Source organism: Aplysia californica, unplaced genomic scaffold, assembly GCF_000002075.1.
Source record: "Aplysia californica isolate F4 #8 unplaced genomic scaffold, AplCal3.0 scaffold00416, whole genome shotgun sequence".
NCBI lineage: Eukaryota > Metazoa > Mollusca > Gastropoda > Aplysiida > Aplysiidae > Aplysia > Aplysia californica.
This window is the reverse complement of record NW_004797686.1, coordinates 399,570-423,445: the sequence shown is the minus strand read 5'-3', so window position 1 is coordinate 423,445 and position 23,876 is coordinate 399,570. Positions and strand designations below refer to the sequence as shown.

Sequence of the window (23,876 nt, the reverse complement as noted above, 5' to 3'; positions counted from 1 at the left end):
ATAATATTATGAGTCATGACACCCACATTGGTTCTTCACAGTCGAAATTCTTGTTCAAGGCCCTTCCGAACGCTCAAAGCAGGATTCTTTTTTTAATATAATATAATAATGAGAGGAAAATTTATAACTCACTGAAATACTTAGGCTAGTCAAACAGGACCCCAGTTCAACATTGACATATGTTGTTGACTGGGTATATTTTGTGTGTGTGTGTGTGTGTGTTGTTATGTAACACGCCCCTGGAAAATGGATGACTTTGTTGGTGTTATTTTCGTTCCATATGATATATTATGTAGGCCTAATGATAATATATGTTAATGATGGTGCAAATGAACTCCCTTTTTTGGACTGGTGTGGGACTTGATTTGCTGGGTAGTAATTTTTTTTTCCAGGTAGTAAATTTTTTCAGCAAATATTGCTGGACACCCTGAATAATCCTTCAGAAACTCATGGCTCAGGAGTTGTTCCCCTAAAAATCCTTCAGGGTTCTGTTGATTCATTCCAGTATTATTTATACATATTCTGCCAGGCTCTGTTCTTGCTGACTCCGTCATTCACCTGTTTAGGGCATGATTTGTTTCTTGTCAACTTCACTGTTTTCTGTAGAATGAATATATAGCTGCCGGTGGTTGGAAGGCACCACTGGTAGGTCCTCCTTCTCTTTTTCCTCCTTTCTTGTTTCAGTCTCTCCATCTTACTTTTTCCTTGCTCGACAGTTCTCTTTACTCACACATGTTAAAACAAAAACGTGAAGATGATTCTTCCTTTTGTCCTGGCTTTCAGGCACCTCAGGTGGTCTCTTCGCATCTTTATCAAAACGGAGACACGGACAATGAGCAGGAACAGTTTCTGTCTGCCCTGCAAGGATCGCTGGAGATTTTTGTGAACCGCATGCGCAGCAACTCTCAGCGTGGCCGGCCTATTGCCAACGACTCAGCGGTGCAGTCACTGTTTGCTGTCATCAGTGAGATGCACCCACAGCTCATGACACACATACAGGAGCGCGAGGACACCAGGAGTGAGTGGATTTATCACTCCTCTTTCCTTTTCACTTCTCACCATTTGTCTTTGAAGTTATAATGTATGTAGTGCTCTGCTGTGCAAAGTATGCAAGTAATCAAGTGTAATTTTCTTGTTTTATTAAGAAATAAAAGAGATGCTTAGACTGCTTTATGCTCTTTTTTCCTTCGAGCTGTAAAATGAAAAGGAAATACAGTATCCATTTTGTTAGATACATCATGTTGTGTGACAAGCCCAGTCTTGGGACACTGCTGTGGTGTACATGGAACATTTTCTCACCAATGCTCCCCTTTTTATGAAGACTGGTATCCATATTGAAATTAGTCCTTTAGTTCTATGTCAAGGAGACACACATCAGTTACTGGTAGAGAAAATAGCTTGGGTTGGAAATGCTTTTTTTTAAAACCATATCATGAGATTTTAGTGAGTGCTTTTTGTGTTGTGCAGGCTATTATGAAGGCTTGCAGGACAAACTTACTCAACTGAGGGATGCGAGAGAAGCTTTGGATTCTCTGAGAGAGGAGCACAGGGAGAAGAGAAGGAGAGAGGCAGAGGAGCTAGAGAGACAGAGACAGATTCAGATGATGCAGAAGCTGGAGGTCATGAGACAGAAGAAACATGTGAGGACTGTTCCTTCATTTACTTTCTTTGTTTTTCTCTTATCTTTGATGGCTCAATGCAAGACTCTTGACAAGTGCTATTTTGCAACTTCGGCATTTGTCAGAAGCTGGCATCCTACCATCATCTTGTATCCAGGTTGGGTTGTCAGATTGTCCCCACTCAGAATGAAGATTTCAGTTAATGTTTCACAAAGACAATGAGGAACGTTTATGATTTTTAAAAAGATTTTATTACCTGTTTTGAAAGTATAACTGGTCCAGAAATGATGTAAGCGTATTGTTCTGTAGTTTGGAGCTAAGCATTTGTGCATAACAACTTTTTCAGCAGAAAATTTCTGAGGACGCTGTGCTTCATGAAGCCCTCATAATTTGTTTTGAAAATCCACTGTTTGTGTAATGTGTGCCATACTTTTACTATATATGTTCCAGAGCTGTGTTTACCTACCTTTATCCCCCACAGAGCCCTTGTGAATGCCAGTGGTGTCTCCACTAACCCCAAACTTTTTTGCAACACAATTTGAGCCTTAATTATGCTATAATATGCATATCAGTGCTTGTATTTCAAATGCCATATCTTAAACAGACATCAGCAATCATGGTTCACCACTCATTTCTGCTCCCAGATACTCTCAATAAACCTATATTGTGTTTGCATTCATTGGAAAGAGGTATGACAGGGAATAACGACGATAAGAATGTATTATGCATACACAAGCCTCATGTAACCACTGAACTGTATCAAACCAATGTCAGGAGTACCTGGAGATGCAACGTCAACTGGCTCTACAGCGTCTGCAGGAGCAGGAGAGAGAGATGCACGCTCGTATGGAGCAGCAGAAACATCTCACACACATCAGGCAGATGCAGGCTTTTGGATACGCTCAGGTCAGTTGGTGCATATCCATGCGTTTCACATTCGTCTGGAGTTTCCTGAGTATTTTCTGTTGTGTTAGTTTTGTGTGCTGATTTTTCTTTAGGCCAGCGCTTGTCAACCTTTTTATAGCCAGCTCCCACTTTTTCCACCTTTAAAGAGACTAAAATTTGTGTACTGCCCGCCTACTTGTGTTTCTAAGCTGGGCATAAAATACCACTTGTCACCACTACCCGGGTGATCCCCAGCACCCACCAAAATGAGCAGGTCATTATCAGGTGGCAGCACCCAGGTTGGCAAGCACTACTCGAGGCAAATAGAAAATGGCAAGGACACAGGTGGTGTCAAATCAGTCAAAGGATGTACTTCCACAGGTTTATTGTTGTTTCTGTTACTCCACGACTCGTCAGTTGAAACTACCACACTGGTTTTACAGTCCAACACAGTGCAGATAGCACCGTGTTTTTAGTTACAGTTAGGGGAAACATACTTTTTATGATTTTGTTTTCAACAATACTGTTTCGCTGTAAAGGGCTTTTTGTTAAATGATTGCCTTTTAAAGAAAAATATTATCCTCCCTGAGTGTTTAAAATTTCTATTTGACCTCATTTACTGATTGCACAATTTTGAATGTCTTTTAACACTTTGCAGTGACACAGCCAGCAGTGACTGCCACGGACTTCTCGGCGCTAGGTGACCGGAACGGATCATTATCACCCGCGTTAAGTGACGGCAAAGTGTTAAACGGAAATTTTGTATGATTTTCTCTTTTGTCAGGGTTATCCTCAACAAATGATGGGACAGCCCGGTGTCCCGCCCCAGGGCATGGGCCCTCCCCCTGGTATGCCAGCCCACAGCTATGTCCCTGGTGGAGGGGGCTCAGCGGAGGGCTCACCTGTTCACAGAATGACCCCAGGACCCGATGGGTATGGAGGCATGCAGGTCAGTTGATCAGTACTACTGGATGTAGTATTGTTATACAGTACTTTGATTCCCGATATCAGACTTTGATCTGTGGAATTCTGTAATGTTTTTCTTGTACTTAATAATAGATAGCATTTGTATAGTGCATATTCCCGCTCAACAGCAGGCTCTATGTGCTTTACACTATATTATTACCCCAGCAGACCATAGAATACTCCGAAACATTCTCAGCTTCCCGGGAAGCATACTTACTTATTTACACCTAAGAAACCACCAAGAAAAACACTTGTCTCCTCGTGTCGTTCCTGATCGACTATGAAAATACCCACATTGAATGGTTATTTCCTGAAACCAGTCCGATTTTCTATGGATTATTTACTGTCTTCAAACTCTGGCTAAACAGAAGCAAACACATCCTTTGTTTATTTACTTATCACATGTGGTTGGATCTATTGTTTTTTAAATCTTAGTTATAGATACACTTTTTATCAGAAAGCATAGTTGGTTGTCCTGAAAGTAACCAGTAACCAATCTGCCAACCTTAGGATTGCTGGTCACTAAAGTGTAAACTGTCAAAATATAAATCTTGTTTTGCTCATTTTGTTTGTGTTGAGCTAGGTTTTGATGAATCGATATGTGTACTGTATGAATGCGTTTGTCTAATTACCAAGCCAGAGTACTACCATATTGATTATTATTGTCACAAGATGACTTGTTTCTTTGTGGGTGGTTGCTCTGGTGGTTTGCTCCTTCTTTACTATTAAAACCTTTATCATCCTTTTTCTCCCCCTTTTTTGTGTTTGTTACTCTCTTGAAACACCTCTAATCTTCAGCACTTTTATGACCTTATTGTGTTGCAAGTGCTGTAAAATGCTACTAAAACTAAGACTTGTTTCTTTGTAGTTGCTGCAATTATTGTGAAAATTTAGTCGTTGTGTAATGGAATATAATAATTCGTTACTCTCAGGCTGTTCCAGTTTTGAGATGTTTGTGTATTTCTAGCTCTCAAATTCAGTCTTTCTTTGAACTAGACAGCACCAGTGAAGGCTTTGTACTCACCCACTACAATGCTTTTTCCATAGGTGATGAACCAGGGTGCTGGTATGGTGATGCCTCCACAGTCTGGCATGTACAACATGGGGGCTCAGCCACCTATGGGAAACCAGTACGCCCCACCAGCAAGTCTCCCTGCTGGAGGCTACCAGCCAGATGCTCAGGGCATGGTTGCTCCTCAAGGGTACAGTGCACAGGTGAGAAAAGTCTCAAGTTTCTGTATACAGTCGAACCTGTGTAAGACGGAATCGCAAGGGAGCAACAACAAAAAAATCCGGTTTAGGCAGGGGATTTAGGGGGGAGATAGAGGGGGGTTTCAAAGGCCCAGCCGGGATCGCTTGTCCGGTCGGCAGGCAGTGGTCAAAACTTCACACCTCTCAACTGTTATCCCATCTGATAATGACATACGTCAGTCTTACTTTTATCCAATTGCCACTAGTGCTTGCATTTCATAGGTGCACTGTTTGGCTTATTAAAAACAGAAACGTTTGCATATCTCCTTTGCTACCACTCTTAGCCCCACCCACCGGTGTAACAAGCGGAGTCAGCCAATGCCACCCCTCATTGCCATGTAGCAACCATTCGAGGAACTCTTTTCTCAGCTGGCCGTACGATCAGGGCGGCAGGCATTGGCCAAACTAATTTCCCACCTCTGGCTTCTTTCTGGCTACCCAGGAAAGTTCCCATAATGGCTCGCTGCTCGAGCACTTTCACCGACACTCGTGAGATTTCACACCCACACTACCCTGACCATCTGCATTGCTCAGGGCTCACATAGATGGGGTAACATCAAGGACCTGGGTAACATCTACCCCCAAATTGCACCCCATCTCCCCCTCCTCACCCGGCGGCATGATGTTAGTTTAGAGCCGGCAGAACCAAACTTGTTTAGGAAGGGAGCAGATTTTTCTTTACGCTTCCACGCTGGACAGGTTTCCGTTTTATACAGGTAATTAAAGAGGAATATATCAAGGGGGGAACGGGGAGATTCTGTTAAGACAGGTTTTCGTTTTACACAGGTTTCCGTTAAAGCAGGTTCGACTATAATTATAAGTGGTAAACCGCTAGCTTTTGGAAGGCAGGGTAGGAATTGCACATCATTTGAACCAATGAAGTGGCACATCCCTGATGCCTGTCGATATCAACATCATAGACACTAAGGATTGTTTTTTATTTATTTTTTATCTTTTCACTGATGAAAATGCTTTTAGATACAGTCCATGCCGGCTTTAAGCATGGTCATCGGGAGAAAGCTTAAGCGTGCTTAAGGCCAAAGCGAAGTAGACATAATCCAGAGATTTTCATGTGGAAAATTTCCCGTGCTATTTCCATTTGCTTGTAAGTAGGCCTATAGCGGTCCCACAAAAGTGTGGACTGTTATTTTTACCCGCCATGGTAGTTTTTGTTGGCTTGTTTGTTTTTGTTTTGTGGTCGAATGGGAAATGAAAACTTAATTTAGACAGCCAGTCACAGAACAGCACACTAGGCCTACTCACTGCCTGTGCGTACCACTGCCCGCTGTACCACATTCATACCACCGCCTTCATCCCACCTCGTGCTTGATACACAATCAGGATTAAAGGATAGTGAGGGTCAAAGGTGAAATCGCAGCCAGCCTCCCTTTCTCGTCTCCCCGACTCTCTTTGTAATTTTTTCGTCTGTGTGTAGCTTTGCCCTAGGCTAGATCTTATGTCCGCGCGTACGGCTGTGTGCATCTCTCTGCCTTCCTCTCCGCCCGTGTGAGTGTGTGTCTCCATCACTTGCGTTCTTTGTGTTTCTCTTAACCCACTTACTGCTGCGGTGTAGACTGTTCAAACTTCGATGGGTCATCATTCAAGTATTGAAAGTCTTGTAAATGAAGCGTGCCTGAAGCCGAAGTTACCGTTCTTAAAGGCGTGTAATTTATTTAGCAAAAATTCAGTAAGAGCCGTTCAGCGTTCTCTGAGTCCGAAACGTGCTTTATGCCGGCGTGCTTAAAGCCGGCACGTACTGTAGCAGTTAAAATACTTAACCTTTGAAAATTCAATGACACGCTTGTTTTCTTTTCCTTGCACCTCTCCTTACCATAAAGAATATCCATGGCACCTGTAAAGAAGTAAGATATGCATTTACATCTTTCTTGATTCCAAACATTATCGATGTCTCTCCTTTGGAGCATATCGAGAAAGTCAAAGTCTGAAGGGAGGGAAGTAGTACTTGGAAATCTATTTCCTCTAAGTCAGCCGCCCAGATAAAGCTGTATCGAGCACACTGCTGTAAGATCATCTGTCAAGATGCAAGAGGCCTTAGAACATTTACACAGTTCCTGTGGTAATTTTACCAAGTAGAAACACACTAGTTGTGTGTCAAATCAAAACTGACCGTAGCTTTATGAGTGAGTGCTTTGGAAGAAATTGATTAAGGGGTTTTGTTATGGTATGCACTCAAATCATGGAAGACACTCTCTATTTGTACTGCTCAAGAGGGCTATGACTGCTTTGATGTACTTCTTTCGTTGTGGGTATGTTAGATTATGTCATGGAGACATCTTATTATTACATTGGTCAATTGTTACAGTTTCTGATATTTTAAGCAGGCCATTAGAGAGCCTCCTCTGTTTCCAAAGAATAAAGTTACACAAACAAAAACTCAGTTTGAGAAAGAAAAGGAGGGGAAAAAACCTCGAGAGGATAGGCTTTAACCCATCTTTTAACCCTATCTGTACGTCGTGTTTTACTATCATATCCATACAACGTGGGGAACTCTGTACCACCACTTTCCAAAGAGGAAATTTATTCATTCACCCGATCCATATGCTTTGCATAGCAGTCTGTCAAAATGATTTTTTGAGAAATGCTGAAAGTTTCAAAGAGATATTCATACTAGAAGTATTCTAAAATGTGAAGAATACAAGCCGCGGGGTACAAAATGACACCAGGGCGTACGAATAGGGTTAAGTAAGTTTAAACTTCCAAGATTTACAGAAAAAAAGAGCAACTGGAAAATTATGTGCGCAGTGTGATTGTTGGCATTCTTGCACAAACATGTTTTTCAGTTAATAAAAGATTTCATGTATGTTTTCATTTCAGGACCAAGGTGCTGTCAGTTTACCCCCACAGCATGCAATGACAGGGCCAATGACAACAGCACCACCAAATAACATGGGTAACAACTGACATTTTCTTTCTTTCCAGCTCCTGTTTTAGACAAAATACACTCCAGTTTTCTTACTTTGCAGCACTTAAGGCAAACACAATGGCCACTCTCATTGCTGAGGAGTGAAGGAAATGGAGGTCTTTCCTAATGAAAGCACAGTCTGGCACAGATAACTCAAACACGCCAGACTTGAATGAATGGACAGCTCAAACAATATGCCATTCCTTCCCGACTGAACTACCATGTTTTTGTTTTTTTGGCAGCCCTTGTTCTCGAATACCTGCACAGATTTGTCAAACAGCAGATCTGGAGTAGCCCTGTCAAGTTTTTCCTCTCAATTGTCTCAAATTTAAATAGCCCTGCACGCATGATGGAAAAACAAAAACGCTAATTTTATTACATCACATTACATGGTTTTTAGCGTCCTCCACTATGGCTGGTAGTTGCAAACTGACTCTGGATGAGGTATTTCAGTTGCTAGAAGAAATTCAACTTGAAGAATTGGATAGCAACTGATTCTCAGATAATAGTGAGGATTCTAGCTTGAGTGGGGATAGTGTAGAGATGAAACTAGCTAGGGCTAAATAAAAAATCAGAAAGTGTCAATTCTAGCAGTGAACTTGTGCCAGGACCAAAGAGACCTGTGATTTTCTTTTCTCATGAAATTTGCTTCGTCTTATTGCCTATTCATTTTCCTTCAATTTGGTATGCATCTACCTGGCCCCGCGGAAAATTGCATTTTTGAAATAGAAAAATTGGAAGGTAAACTGCCTAGAAATTGCAAAAAAAAATTACAACTTTCTCATCCCAGGGGCATTAATACTAACGGGCTTAACATTTTTAGTTTTAAAAAACATGACAATTTGAGTACCGGTAGCATAAAAGCAGTACAGCCTTTTAAAAAATCATGACCCACAATACAAATTCATCAAATGTTATTAACTACATTTACTAATAACAACACACGAGTACGTTGACAATAAAGTTATCTGCCAAATACAATATGATAACGCGTGACACAAAATAACGGAACCCTCAGTTTTCGTAATAACTTTTAAATGAAGACACAAAATATGACCAAATTTAGTACATACCGGGTACTTGGTTCATGCAAAGATCTACAAGTGTATGAGGTTTAGTCTATAAAAAACAGAAAAATTGACGAGGGATTCTTTAAACAACCTCTAAATACAAAATAAGCTTATGCTCCAATCAAATGAGATCCTGTTCTATTTTTCTCTTGAAACCTTCGATACACCAGTAATCTGTATTTAGATCTATTTCAGAATTTTTTGTTTGAAAACCGGTATGGTATTCTTTGAACACTAAGTGAAATCGTAAAATACAGCAAATTTTTGTTTCATTTATAACAATAGTAATACATGTAATAATGTAGATCTAGATAATTTCTATAGCACTCACTCCCGTGTGAACGCAGCTTAAGGCGTTTAATATAACGGGTTGTCTACGTACACGGTAACCGGGCACGTAGTCTCTGTGTCACGTACACGGTAACCGGGCAATTCAGAATTCCAAGTTCAGGTTTTGTCATCCGGTGTTGCCTTCAACTCCAGCCCTCCCCCAATTGTACCTTTTTAAAAAAAAATCAATATTCCCCCCATTCCGGAGCCGTATACTTCGCAGCGCACAGGCTTTGAATGAACTTTCTTGTTTTTTTTTAAATAGTAGAGGGTTTTACGGCGCTCGCAACTGCATAAGGTCATATGAGCGCCAAGGGGAGGGTGTCAACAGAGAAGTCTTTACAGGGAATCAGACTTACACTGCTCACCTCTCTAGCTTCAACAGCACAATTATCATTTGTGATTTTCTTGGGACTTTTTCAAAGTTGCCAAATTCTTGGTCAGTAAGAAATGTCTTTCAGATTTTTAAAAAGTACAGTACCATTGAAACATCTTGTACAAGAAAAATGGCTACTTGCCTGTGAGTTACATTTTTAGGATTATTTCATCATATAACTCTTCAAATGTAACAAGCTCATAAGCATACAATGTCCATTTGTAAGCCAGTTAGGAAGTATGTATGGCAATTAAGATTTTTGATGCCCTCCAGGTGTGTACGGGACCTTGCCAAGCCAGATGTCCACAGCAGGCATGCCAGGAGGCCACCCACCGATGGGCGGCATAGACAGTCAAGGAGGCTTTGGTTCCATGCCGGCTCAATCATCTGATTTTCAGTCTTTCAACATGCAAGGTTTGTTTGTATAATTTAGTAGACAGTGAAACTTTGGTGTAAAGTTTGTCTTGCTACGTGATAGACTTCACTATATTCATGTATGTTTTATCCTGGTTACAAAATACAATAACACTCTTCATGAGACACAGTACCCTGTATTTGAGGCAAAAAGTTCGCAGAGAAGTAAAAAAAAGGCATCGCAAATTCATTTTTTAAATCAATAATATGTTAAAAGTTCATTGCTGATGTATCAAAGTCTACCTGTAATTCTCTTCAATATTTGTTTGTCCCTTGACCTCAAAGGTTGAGAAAATACAGACTTGGTGTATTAATTATGAAAAACTACAGGTTTCTCTTTGATAAAGCAAAGGCCAGGTATGCTCAAGATGCTTACTTAAGCTGACAGTTAGGATATGAAAAAATTGCCCAAGTTTTGTGATGTTTTAGGTTTACCCTGAGGTGCCAACATGCTGTGTTGCTATTGGTATAAAACACTAATCTCTCTTCACTGATCTTGTGATTTCCTTGTTGCAGGTCTGTCAACCGCCTTGCCACCCCACCAAGGCCCCCAGCCCATGTACAATAATCAGCCCATGCAACAGCCACCTCAGCAGTACGCAAACACAGCACCCCCGCCTGGACAGCCACAGCAGTTCCAGCAGCAGCCGCAGCAGTTTGTTGGTCAGTACCAGCAGAGCGGAGCCGCCCCGGGTCAGCCATCTCAGCTCCATCAGGCGGAGCAAAAAGAGGCTCAACTCATTTCATTTGATGACTGAGAGCTGTGGGCTCCTCCAGTTTTACCATTTGTGATGTACTTTAATTCTTACAAATTTCTCCAGAGGTATTTATGACTTCAAATCTTTGCCTGATATAAGTGGATTCTCATACAGTCATTGAAAGTTCATAACACTTGGGACTGCAGCCCTTTTCCAGTTTTCATTTTTTTTTTTTTTGTGTGTGTTATGAAAAGTTGTTAAATTAGACACTGAAAAATTTGGCTCTGCAACTGCAAAACACTATCTATGATTTTGGTGTCTTATATCTTTCAGATCTTTTTGTCTTAGTGGCAGGGATGAGTATCTAGGAACAAAGGCACCACTCTTAATCTTTTGTGTGTGTGCCTAAAGAAAGGTACCAAGTCGCCTCAGACCATTTTGAACTACAAGCTGATGATGGCAAAAAATCACTGTTTTGACCAAAATTTGTTTCCTTAAAAAAATGATAGTTCCACCGTTTTTTAACGTGTTAAAAAGGGTTTTGATTGATTGGACCTCTAAATACTTTATTTTGAATAATTTTGAGACTAGGGTATTTTTTAAAGAGATAATGAAAACTGCTTTTAGAAGGTGTTAAAATCTTTTCTTGAAGCATGTTTTCTCTTCCCCGCTATATTTTACCATAGAATTCTAATCATGATATTGATGTCATCTGAATGCCAAATTGGAAATGAATTTTCCATGAATAAATACATTAGACAATTGAATCGGGGGTTTTTTTTTCACGTTTGTATGTGTCTTAAACTTCAAAGCCAATTTTCTCAAAATTAGATCTTTATACCCTACCTCACAAAATGTGCGATGTCTTAAAAACTACTTGTGATATCTCAAAAATTAAAAAAAACCTCTGTGTTCAGCATTGAATTTCCTACAAGGTACAACCCTTAACTCAAAATGGTCAAAATCCAACTTTTGATACCTTTCTTTAGGCACACACATATTTTTTAAAAGTATTGCGAAGAAAAATGTTTAGGTTTTAAGGTGCATTAAACTGGGATAAATGAGCTTGTAAGCAAACGTGATACATATTTACCTTTTATTAGACACAGTAGTTACTCGTGTAATATTTTATGTCATGTATGCTTTCTAAAGCTGTCCTCATTTTTTAAAATTATTTCTTCAGTTAAATGCAAGAAATATTGAGAAGCAGGTTTGTTTATGTATTTAGTATGTATCGTACATTATGCTTTACTGAAATTTACGGATTTGTTGTAATTCCTCACCTGCGGGAGTACAGTTCTCTTTTCTATCAATATCAAGTGAATGAGATCATATCTGGAAATTGTGCGATATGAATTGCCATTTTGACTGAAAAAATTATTACGCTTATAAATCCCATGCACCTGGCCACTCAAGTTCTTTTCTAAACCAACCTGCATTTTAGATAGAAAATTCTGTTTTGAGTAACAGAAATTTTTTGGGTCCCCACGATCATTCCTTTTTCTTAATTCAGTTATAAAATGACGCAATGTGAATATTGCTACATATTTTATGCTTTGTGTAGTACGTGGTATGTGTTGTCATGCAATGTTCTTTCATCTTAACCAATGTGTATGGATAATAAATGGATTGGAATATTTAAAAAAAGGACATTTCTTAAATTATTGGGTTTTGTTGAGTGAACCTTGTCTGTAATCTGTATCTTATTCTTACCAAACCCAGTTTGTTCTGCATTTTTCCTTAATGTTCCTTGAACTTACAGTGGAAGATGGAGGACTACATTAAATTGTTCCTTCCAGAGTGGTCTTTGGTCGTCTGTTCCTGGTACTTCTGTATGTATGTATGTAGGTATTACTATCCAAGTGCCATTTGTTTTTGGTTTTGCTCGATCAGGACTGGATTCCTTCCTTTTTCTTTCTACTGCTATGCACCTTTCAATTTCCTGTGCATTTCTCCTAATCCACAAAGAGTAAATAGTAAAAGACCCCACCTATCCTTCGATCGGGGCTGTCAAAATGAAACAATATTAATACATGTACTACCAAGCCTACAACAACCTAGAATTAGACAAGGTAGGCTTCCTTTCGCTTTAGAGCTGAGCTTCCTTCCTCAAAACTTATCCCTGTGAAGTTTTCCTGCTGACTGATTGAGATGTGCGTACAGTATAATCCTCTTATATCGATGTCCGATTTATCATCGACTTTTTTCGGCCCACTCTGTTGTATCGAAATGCTTCCTGGGTACCTGGCAAAGCCCACAAACATAAATGGGGGAAAAAACCACTCTTACGGTCAACGCTTTAGTTCTTCATTAAATCCGCCTACCCGCCAAGTAGCCTATATCGACACACCAGGCTTTAGTAGGTCATGTAGGGTCTACACAGTGTAGTCTCCAACACAGTACAGTGCCTCACAGACGTGAGCATCTTGCGCGCTGGGACTCACCTCCCTATCCCCTCTCCCAGCTCACTCTCTTTCCCCATCTCATTCTCAGTCTGTCGCTGGCAAGTGCCACTGTCAGCGAGTCAGTGCCTCGCCTTTCCATTTTCCCCAGCTAGCGGCCATAAACAGGCCTTACAAGGATGCTGCAACAAAGTTTGCGCTGGTGTGTAGTGTGCGCCTCGTGCTGCTCGGTCTTTGGTTCCATAACTCCAACCCCCTTCCCTCTGTCTCTCACTAGTTTCAATAATCAAGGGAAGCAACCAGCTTTAAAAAGTAGTTGTCTTTTACCGCTGACCTCCCCTTGTTTTTCCCTCTTTGGCATTATATTTTCATTTATTGACATCTTTATATATATCGACATCAAATCCACTTCCCAAAGCATGTCGATATAAGCGGATATGACAAACAATAGCTCAAATGAGAATTGAGATGCAAGTCACTAAACTAGACATGAATCCAAGGTATCAACTGATAGAGACAGTAGAAATAAAAAGTCCTACCTTTTAAAAAATGTAAGGCCCCCTTCAACACAATTAAATCTCTTTAGCAGGTGGGTAGCTTCAACATTGCCATCTTTTTTATTTTTATTTTTTTATAGTTGAGGGTTTTACGGCGCTCGCAACTGCATCAGGTCATATGAGCGTCAAGGGGTGGGTGTCAACAGAGAAGTCTTTACAGGGAACCTAGCTTCAGCATGGCTAAGCATTCCAGCAGAAAGACAGATTATCAGTCACCAACTTTCCCTTGCGTGGCTTAGAGCCAAACCACAGACAGGTAAATGCCATCGCTGTTGCAAGCCATCCGCTTAAGTCCAAACTTTGAGAATTTTCAATTTTACACGCTCCCAAAACTGTATCAAAGATGTACCTTTCAACATCACCAAAATACAGGAACTTGATTAATGCTATGATCAAGGTCTACAATTTTTTTGCTTTTCACGATTCCTCATAGGAGCAACACAACAAAAAGGTTTTTTTTGTCTCTGGTGTTTTAAGTACCCACCAACACTTAAGAGGATTGATTGCGACCCCGATAAACACACGATGTGATGATTCTCTCTAGAAAATCACATCATTGCCATGGATAAATTGATGTACTTTTAACCCTACAGGCCGGAGTGTATACATGTACGTCAGGCGTGAGGTGATACAACAAGTCTGGAAATGTTCCCTCGGGAACCCAGGTGCAGGGTCCAGAGCTCAAAACGGATAAAGTTAAAGGTGTTGTGAGAGCAAGCCATCTCTAAATAATTTTATATTTTATTTTGACTATGATGATTGTTCTAGTTCTGACACCATGAAACAGTTGTGCTGGGAGTTCAAATTAGAAATCATGTCAGTACTGTAAAGGATGAGTCTCCATGGATATCTGGCTAATGATGTCACCTATAGTGGAGCCAGGAAAACGTATTTTTTTCAGAAAGATAACTACTGGTAGAACCAATTACAAAGTAGAAACAATACCACCCTCACTCCTACCAAATAGAATGAGAAGTGTAAAAGTCTAGTGTCTTAATTTAAAACTGTTTTGATATTGTAAAGTGTGTTTACAGAAGTTGTGTGCGCACACATGTTGTTGTTGTTTTCAAATCCCTTTAGCTGCGAGCATTTCGTTCTTAGCAGCGCAATGCCTCCCTCAAGTAACCACATGTCCTTGTCATCTGGTCAACGCCGTAGTAGAGCAGGCTTTGTAAGTCTGTAGGCGTGTGTAGGAGCCTGCGTCGAAGAACTGCCAGAGTGCACACACATAAACACACAGTCATGAAGTTACTGACACCCCCACCCTCCCTTTAACCATCAACACGGTGTGCCCTGCTGCTCTCTTTCGCCATCTAGTGTTTTCATATGATGAGCATTGTGGGTACTCATTGTAGGGGATAGGTTGTGCTGGAGAGGAAAACACACGTTGGCCAGTCCATAGGGGGATGTTTACACAGAAGTAGCACTTTCACTTTGACCTTGAAGCTGCTCGTTTTTAGATGCGTTTGATACAAATACAAGGTATTTGCTAACAACAATGAAGAAAATAAAAAAGGATTTCCTTCTATTTCTACCATTGGGCTTTGATTTCTTTTAATTCGGTGTCATTGAAAGCAAAGTTTACAGTAATGACTGCTATCCCTTGAAAATCAATCAGTCATCCGTTACCTACTTTGTTTCCTCATTATAACAGGGCAACGTAACTATGAACTTCTTCCACAACCCAAAAATTTTCACCCCATGAAATATACACCTAGTTAATTTTCGACTTTTTACTTATGATGGCTTTTCCACAACCATTTCTAGCGGATACCAACATTTTCAAAGCAATGGTGTGACCATTTCTGTGTAAAGAAAAAAAAGAAGAAAGGTTTAAACAATCAATGTCAATTTTTAATCTCTAGGTAACTGACAGGCGGCATAATCGTAAGACAACACAAAAACAATGTAGAAAAGCAACAACAGTAGTGTTGATTGTTGAGAGTTTTTGCCATCTGTTGCTCATCCACATTCAGAAGAAATTGACAGGTACCTTCATACAAATTAATTATTATAACAAGCAATAGAAAAATGTTTACTTTTTGCCACATGTTTTATTATTAAACGATGACAAAATGAGAGCCAGGGAATGTGAAAAGCAGTATGAGAGTGGCAACAGTGTCTGTGATGATACAAGACAACTTTTTAAAAAAATGTGTAGAGTAAATTTTAAAGTTTAACAACAAAATATTATGATAATTGATAGTAATATAATAGTCCCAAGGGGACATCATCAGTTGCCTAATGGTGAGGCTGCCGGAGCCCTAATCATGAGATTGCGATTCAGAGGTTCGGGTGTAAGCTTGGTCCGGCGTTGTGTCCTTGGGAAAGGCACCTGACATGAATTTCCTGTTTGGCTCGGTCCTTTCGGAGTCGGATGTTAAAACTAGGAGGTAACGCCTCTTAAAAGACCTAATAGTGTTGATAGGGGCATTAAACCTATACTATTTCACCATTTTCACATGTATTTCTTTTTCAATCAAAGAACAATACAAAATCACTTGGTGTTGGAAATGAAATCAAGGTTTCATTAAGACAATATATATAAAAAAACTTTGCCCCTAGTCATAGCAATGTCACCTGTGACAAGCAAGGTACACGCTACAACCAAATTCAAAATTCGATGCAGAAGAAAAAGGACTCAGGACTTTATTAATAAAACAATTTAATATAACAAAAAGAAAATTAAAAAAGAAGTAATAAATTGAAATGGGGGGGGGGGTTGGAGCAAATATTGAGACTTCTATGAATGAAAGAAGAACATTTCCTCTATGAAAATTCATGATATCCTCGTTCATAAATCATAGGTCAAACTGATGATAAAAAAAAAAAAGAATATGTATAGTCTGTGGATAGCAATAACATGCTGGTCACTGCTCATTCCTTCCTGAATATGGTACATTTGTTATTTGCTGGCATGTCAACCTGAAAAAAAGAAAAGGTTTTGAAAACAACAATACAATGCAGTACGCTTGATTTAGTGCATTCTACTTATTCACATTCAGCTCAGTGCATTGTATTGTACAAGTACAAATATAACTCACTTATAATTATGGCTTCAACATACACAAAGCTTGACGGAAGACATTCTGTATGGCAATGGAAACTCAACAAATCAAGAAGAAGCAGACAACGTTGCTTTAGTTGCTTACGACTGTGTTTAACAAATGCATGGGCAAAGTCTCGATTCATATGGACTTCCGATTGCACGAAGAGATGCTGCACAGAGAGAGTAGAGCAAGACTACCGCAGAGAAATCACCTACGCTGTAGAAGAACAAAGACAAAGGGCAACGAGAAACCATGCACTGTTAACATCAGACCAGGAGTATGTATTTGACACTTTCATGACAGCTGTCCGGAGCAAAGTAAAGGGAATATTTTTTCTTGACACCCCAGGGCGGAGCGGGAAAACATTCCTAGAACTAGAAACTATACTGGCAACAATTCGATCTGAAGAAAGAATTGCAATTGCAACAACCAGCAGTGGATTAGCAGCAACACTCATTACAGGGTGTAGAACTGTACAAAGTACCTTTAAAGTACCTTTAGATGTAGCTAGATGTGACACACCAATGTGTTCTATCAAGAAGCGGACATCCTAAGCAAAGCTCATCAATGACTGCAGTAAACCAGCCAGTGATGTGTTTCATTTCTAAGTAGCATTATGAGTAACATTAACGAGGCAAAAAACTATTGAGTACCTCAAGTTATAAAAAAGCTGCAGGGTTTCATCACTTTTTGAGAAAATATTCTGGTGAGAGGGTAAGGAGGGAGACTTAAGGTTGCCAAACGCTGCTCCATACTGTCCACTCCCCAAGCCATGAATTTTTGCTCTTTCTCATACTCACAAATACAAATACTAAAACACTCAAGCCTAGCCTCAACCTACGGCCTATGAAGAACCAGGCAGTCAAGTGCATGACCATTGAGTTAAAAAATGTGGATTTGGGTGCAAGGGAATTTCGGATAAGGAGGTCCATTGTCTGCACTGTATTCATTTGCATCTACAGACAAAACCTTGTGTTTGTGTGCATGTGTACAGAAGTGTACATACATGCATGTGCTGTGTGTTTTTGTGCCTTCTTTGTCTTTCCATTATGTGCGGAGGAGGGAAGAGTGTTCGAGATAAAGAAAACTGCAAAAGTAGAGAACTACATTTTCTAAAGGAACAAGAATGTAAAATGGGCTACAGCCTGCTCAAAAAGTACCGCACTGAAATCATAATGAGCTACATTTAGAGTGAAAAGCAGTGCATTACAAATCCAAACAAGACAGAATGAGCAAACTTGTAGGCATTTTCTTGGGAAAAAAAACGAAGTTCCACAACTCTGCCAAATGAATCCACTTTCAGCGCAAGGAAGGCTTATTTTTAAGTCACAACATCACACAGCTCTTTCAGAAGATGTATGTTGGCATATTGATAATAATAGTATTACAATGCAACTATCATGGAGATTAACTTCTCAAATTTAGCACTGTGGGTTTTGGCCTTTTGTACATCAAACTTTAAAAGGCAGAGTGCAAGCTTACAGACTTTATTATGTAATGTCAATTAAAATTACAAACCACCTTGAAAACAGAGTATTAACCCAATCCGTACGTCGTGTTTTACTATCGTATCCATACAATGTGGGGAACTCAGTGCCACCACTTTCCAAAGAGGAAATTTACTCGTTAATCTGATCTGTACGCTTTGCATAGCAGTCTGCCAAAATGATTTTTTGAGAAATACTGAAAGTTCCAAAGAGATCTTCGCACTAGAAGTATTCTAAAATGAGAAGAATACAACCCCAGGGGTACAAAATGACCCCAAGGCGTACGGATAGGGTTAATAAAGTTACTTCAATACATTAAAAACTGAAAGCAAGTGACAGATATGATACAAATCATAATTGACTAGCCTTTTAAGCTTACCATTTTCTCAAACTTCAAACCATTCTCTTTTGCAAGATTCTCCAGATCATCAATGTCTCTAATGCCCCATCTGGAATCCCTGGAAAAGAAGCAGCCAATTTACAGACGTTATTAGTGCTCAAGTTTTTTACAAAATATTTACTAAGAGTTTTACGGCACTTGCAATATAATAACGTCATGTAAGTGCCGAAGATTATAGCTCAGGGATGTAAACAGGTTTTGAAAAAAAAAGCCGGAAAATATATGGTGTGCGCGCACTGACTGAAATAAGAATACAGTGAGACTAAACTATATTTGTTTCTTTCCCTCTATTACAACAAATAATCTCTATTTAGTATATAATACGGATTGTTTATAGTAGACTTTTGTTAAAAGCGGGGGCCCAAAAGGAAAGTCGACCCCCGGGGCGGTGCCACTGACTGAAGTGTCTTTAGGCCATTCCCAAAGGGGGGACATTTCTCGTTAATGCACAGTAGAATTGTAAATGGGCTGATTCATCAATGTCACGCTCATAACTGTGCCTGATCTACAACAGGGAACAGCTGCTTTTTCTTTCCTAATCCTTACTATTGTCATTTTCCCTCTACTTCTTTTGTATGTTTGTCACATTCTTGTGACCCACTATTTCCGGAGTGTCTTAAAAGTCAAAACAGACTTTGTGCTGTTGAAGCTAGAGATGTGAGCAGAGTAAGCCTGATTCCCTGTAAAAACTTCTCTGTTGACATCCATCCCTTAGCGTTCATATGACCTTATGCAGTTGCGAGTGCCGTAAAACTTCTACTAAGTAATTTTTAAAAAATGGAAAGTCGGTAGGAAAAAACGTAAAAAGCCGGAAGATTTACAGCTCTCTATAGGTGTTACAAAAGAGTAACAAACACAAAAAAGAAGGAAGGGAGATAAGGATGATAGATGTTAGATAGGAAAAAGGATCAAACCACACCAGAGCACCCTTCAACCACCCACGCTGTAAGTTCAGTAATTTGTCAAAAAAGATTTTTTGTTTGTTTAAATAAAATAAAGCGAAGCACATCAACATAATATTAATATAGTGCTGAATTCAACGAGGTCACATTCAACTAGAAGTCGGCTCCAACCGTCCTACGAGGCAATCCCTAAATCCCAATTTTTTTCCTCTATATATCTCTTTGTAAATGTACGTTAACTCCAACGAGGTTGCAAACAGACTGAAGTCGCTTTCAACGAGGTCGCGATAACCAAATAAAAGCAATTAATGGCCCCGAAAGCGAAGAATTTTTCTCCTTTCTCTTCATCTCACGCAAAGCAGAAGGCCCATCCTCCATTCCTTATGCATTGTATTGCTAGATCTAGTGTGCCTCCTAACAATGATATGGGTCCCAAAGCCAAGAGGATGGGCGAGGGTTGGCCTACAGTAGGGATGGGAAGGGATGGGTGGGAACGCGACACGGGCTGTGTAAAACTGAGCCTGTAATTAGGCCTAGCCTACTGGAAGAAAGCATCTTCCTCTGATTTCAGTTGCTCTTTCTATGCCTCATCCTTTTGTGGGATAGTAGGGCAGTACCGCAGAACATGGCTATAGCGTAGCGGGACTTTTAGTTTCAGAAGAAAAATCCCACTGTACGCAAGTTCCTGTTATAGGAAAGCAAAGAAGAATTACCGAAAAATCACACACTGCACGCTCTCCTCTTTTTTTACTGTCTTTTTGTCTCCCCCTTTTTTCTTTCTTTTCTTAAGCCTTAGTCAGGTTCAACGAGAGGTCAGATCCAACGAGGACAACAAACCGGTCCCGGCAATCTTATTGAATATGACTCCCACTATAAAGGTCATTTAGAGCTCAGAAAAAGCAAGACAGAAAGAGGGAAAGTAAAGAAGTAGGACCTACCAGTGGCACCCTCCAACCCCCCACCCCATCAAGAAAGAAAGAACGAAAAGCAATGAAAAGAGAACAGATGAATGGATAGACAAATCAGAAAAAAAAGTGATGAAAAAGATTAGAGAAATGAATCAGTATAAAGAAATGAAAAGCCATCGACTTGCACAAGTAGGCTAAGGGACAGAAGAAAAGGAATCCATAAACAAGTCTGCCAGCATAAACAGAGAAATGAAGAAAACACATTAGAGTAACTGCCACCTCTCCGCGATAGAAAACCAGCAGCAGACAAAGAATGAGACAGAAGGGCATGGGGCAGAGACAGAACAAAGTGAGACAGAGCCAAACAGATGGACAGCGAACATAAGATTAACTTACATGGACATCGACTTATGGTACAATGATGGAGAGCTTTACAAAATTCTTAAACTATTAACCTATGTTTTCACTGAGACAAAGACATTTATACCTACAACCCCATACAATATGTCCAATAAATTTCTCTCTCCCTCTATCTGACAAAAGTAACATTGTACCCAAGAACTTTTTTTTTTCAAATCTATGAAACCTACAATTGAAATAAAATAACTCTTCACTTACTGAGAGCGCAACCTGGCATCAAACTGGACATTGCTGTCTGGAGTTAGGCTGCCATGAATTTTGAACGGCTGAAAATGAAATAATCACAATTGTAGATCAATATAATTCCAGTCAGAAACATGGAGAAAAAAGAATATAAAGAGCAGCACCTGACAGAAGAAAAACAAAACTGCCCTTCAAAAGCCGATTATATTATTTCAAAAATAATAATTCAGGCCCCAAAATGTGTGCTCTCTCAGCAGTTCAGTAGGCCTAACATAGAAATAAAACTTTGCTAAAGTCTTCAGTTATACATGGAGTCATTAAATTATTCATTTTTCTTTAACACCTTTGGAACCGGCCTCACACTTGACTTTCACTTCCCCAGGACCGGAGCTGCCACCTGCTTTCTGACTATGTGAGATATGTGTAACTGTAATATAAATAACTCACCCCAAAGTAAAGTGATAGACATGAAATTTCACCAAACTGTTAAAAATGTTTCACTATGCTTAAACACATTTTTATTGAAAAAATATTTTGGTTTGAGTCATTTAGGTGTAATCAATTATGTAATAGTAAGCTTTTGCCGAGAATTAGTTCCTAATACTAATAGGTATAATACACTAGATTTAGATCTACTTAAAGTAACTTGCTCCGCAATCAATGATAACTAGTTCTGGTTCTATCTTTCATCACTTTTTTCTCAATTTGAAGACTCACCATCCAAATAATCAACAAAACTGTCCGATTTAACATTGTCTGGGTCCATATAAATTTCGTCGGGCACCTCAGATTGGGTGAAATGCCTTTTCTAAACTAATTTTATCGTTTTCCACATTATATTATTTAATTGCCAGAAATCGGAAGCAAAATATCTAAACGGAACAAATCACTGGGTTAACGAAAACGTAAATATGTTAGGGGAAATATTGATGGGCTTTTGTTTAGTTTCAAAGCATGGTTCGTCATTAGCTCCTAGAGGACAACAGAAGACTATACTCGCAAAGCAGTAGGTGTTAATGATGAACCATGCTTTGAATCGTGTGCCATTTCTCTGGTTTAATCACCTTGAAAATTATCTTTCTTTCTTGAAACAGGGAACAACCACAACATAATTTTCAGATAATAAACAACAGGAAATACTTACATGTGATCAATAAAAGAGTAGCAAAATCTTTGACTTAAACAAATAACAGGAGAAATTCATCAGCTCGATGTCATTGCAAGAATATTTATACCATCAAAATTATCTAAGACGGCCACCCATTGTTGAGGAGGAAAAATGGACATCTCAGACAGGTAGATGTCTTAAACAATATCATTCTATTTTTCTTTAATATGAAAGGGAGAAAATGGGAAGTAGCTGTTTGTACAGGTGATTGATTGTCTTGTACAGGTGGCCATTTGAACAGATTCCAATGTTATTAACTGCAACAGCTCTCCTAGTGTGTGTTGATCTCTGACCACATGCTGACTTGTGCAACAGTTTTGACAGGACCTGCACACAACCTGAATGACTCAATGCTTGAGATGTTCAATTAAACAGTCAAAACTATCTTCCACAAGGCAACTCAGTCGAATGAGTCTGGAGATTAAAGTATCGAAACATTCTCCCTCTTCCTCTTCCACCCTCCCTCAGCTTAACTCCCCTAAAATGTTAACTCAGGTTATGAAATGAAATTGAATAAAAATCCAACACAAACAAAATGTCCAGAAAAACAGCTTGCTCACCCCATACATGAATAAAACTCCTCCAGATTTCAGGACACAACCAGCAGTCTTGAATAAACCCTGCGAAATTTTAAAAAAGAAAACAGCTCAAAATAAAGGTATGAAAATAATAATAAATATAAAGTAGATAACAAAGCATTCAATTCAAAACCAGAAAGTAACTACTGTATCCATTTGGCATAGTTTCTTTCATAAGACATAGATATTGTAATTTGTTTCAAGATTTAACTATAATTTGAGAAACAAAAGGTCAACCATGGAAATATTGTTGAAACATTGGCATGAATATAAGCAATGTACTTACTACCAGAAACTAATACAGTGGAATCCTGTTATAACGAGAGAGAGAGGGGACCGGTGCAAAATGTCTGTTATAGCAGGATTCTCGTTTTAAGGGATCCAGTAATAAATTCAAAGGAAATAGTAAAGTAAGCTAATCTATGAGTCTGGTTTTCGGTTTATTTCTTTTTGTAATCTCCCCTGATGATGATGATTTGGTTCAAAATGACCTTTAAGTCTTACTTGATCAAAAGTCGAATCAGGGTTCTTTCTCTAGCGCTAGCGATGTTGACCATCAGAAAGAAAGTTCTCTCGGTTAACTCGCCCGCGGTGTTGTCCCCCACCCCACCACACCCTGTGGTGCGTTCCGTCTGCTTGTGCACAAAGGGAACATACACACCCCGCCCACGGCACACATTCGCTCCGTCCATCACAGTACAGCATTGTGATCTCTCCGTCCCCGCATCGGAGAAGTTAGAGGCATGGTAGGCCTATATAATCTAGACAAGGCTGGCTTATCACACGATGTGTTCTGTTTGTCTGGGCATGCCACTCTTTCCACTCATTCGATCTGGCCTTTATTGTGGCACATGTGGGCTCTCCCATTCTTTATTTCGCAAGATAACCAACAAGTTTCTCAACTGGCGAGGTTTTACATGAATAAAATGGCCTGTAAATGCGCTGTGCATAGCAGCAGCTATATTCCGCTATAACAGACTCGTGTGTTTGTCTGATTGCGCTATACCAGTATTTTATTTACAAAGATAATGAAGGGAAAAAAACAGGATTTTAGTCAGGAGTCATTATAAATATAATTGGATTCCACACTTGTTGCTCAACACAAAAATTAACAAGCTTTCTGTACAAGAGTGGGCTAGAGCATCTGAAAATTTCATGCATCCCAACATCTTGTAAAATTGCCCCCCCCCCCTCCTCCCATTTCTTAAAAAAAAGTAGAGAATAAAAAAGATAAGGCATGGATTGCAACAAATTATCCTACAAATCTAACTGCTACATTTACAAAGCAA

The 23,876-nt window shown here is 39.5% G+C and overlaps 2 protein-coding genes across 5 annotated transcripts in view; one reads left to right on the top strand and one right to left on the bottom strand.

Annotated features, from left to right (window-relative positions):
• The window catches only part of LOC101864241 (hepatocyte growth factor-regulated tyrosine kinase substrate), a 37,365-nt gene extending 25,186 nt beyond the window's left edge, over positions 1–12,179 (top strand). For all 4 annotated transcript variants that reach the window (XM_005104355.3, XM_013085887.2, XM_013085886.2 and 1 more), the window contains 8 exons: positions 784–1,018; positions 1,468–1,640; positions 2,394–2,525; positions 3,289–3,453; positions 4,518–4,685; positions 7,557–7,632; positions 9,694–9,834; positions 10,351–12,179. In XM_005104355.3, the coding sequence (XP_005104412.1) occupies positions 784–1,018; positions 1,468–1,640; positions 2,394–2,525; positions 3,289–3,453; positions 4,518–4,685; positions 7,557–7,632; positions 9,694–9,834; positions 10,351–10,592 (1,332 nt within the window). In that variant the 3' untranslated portion in view covers positions 10,593–12,179. The remainder of the gene's footprint in view (positions 1–783; positions 1,019–1,467; positions 1,641–2,393; positions 2,526–3,288; positions 3,454–4,517; positions 4,686–7,556; positions 7,633–9,693; positions 9,835–10,350) is intronic.
• A 3,144-nt stretch (positions 12,180–15,323) lies between these two features.
• LOC101863762 (methyltransferase-like 26) overlaps positions 15,324–23,876 on the bottom strand; it is a 17,240-nt gene continuing 8,687 nt past the window's right edge. The window contains exons 5-8 of the mRNA XM_005104352.3: positions 22,570–22,629; positions 20,857–20,924; positions 18,408–18,486; positions 15,324–16,416 (exon numbers count right to left, since the gene is read on the bottom strand). Coding sequence (XP_005104409.1) covers positions 16,369–16,416; positions 18,408–18,486; positions 20,857–20,924; positions 22,570–22,629 — 255 coding nt within the window. The 3' untranslated portion in view covers positions 15,324–16,368. The remainder of the gene's footprint in view (positions 16,417–18,407; positions 18,487–20,856; positions 20,925–22,569; positions 22,630–23,876) is intronic.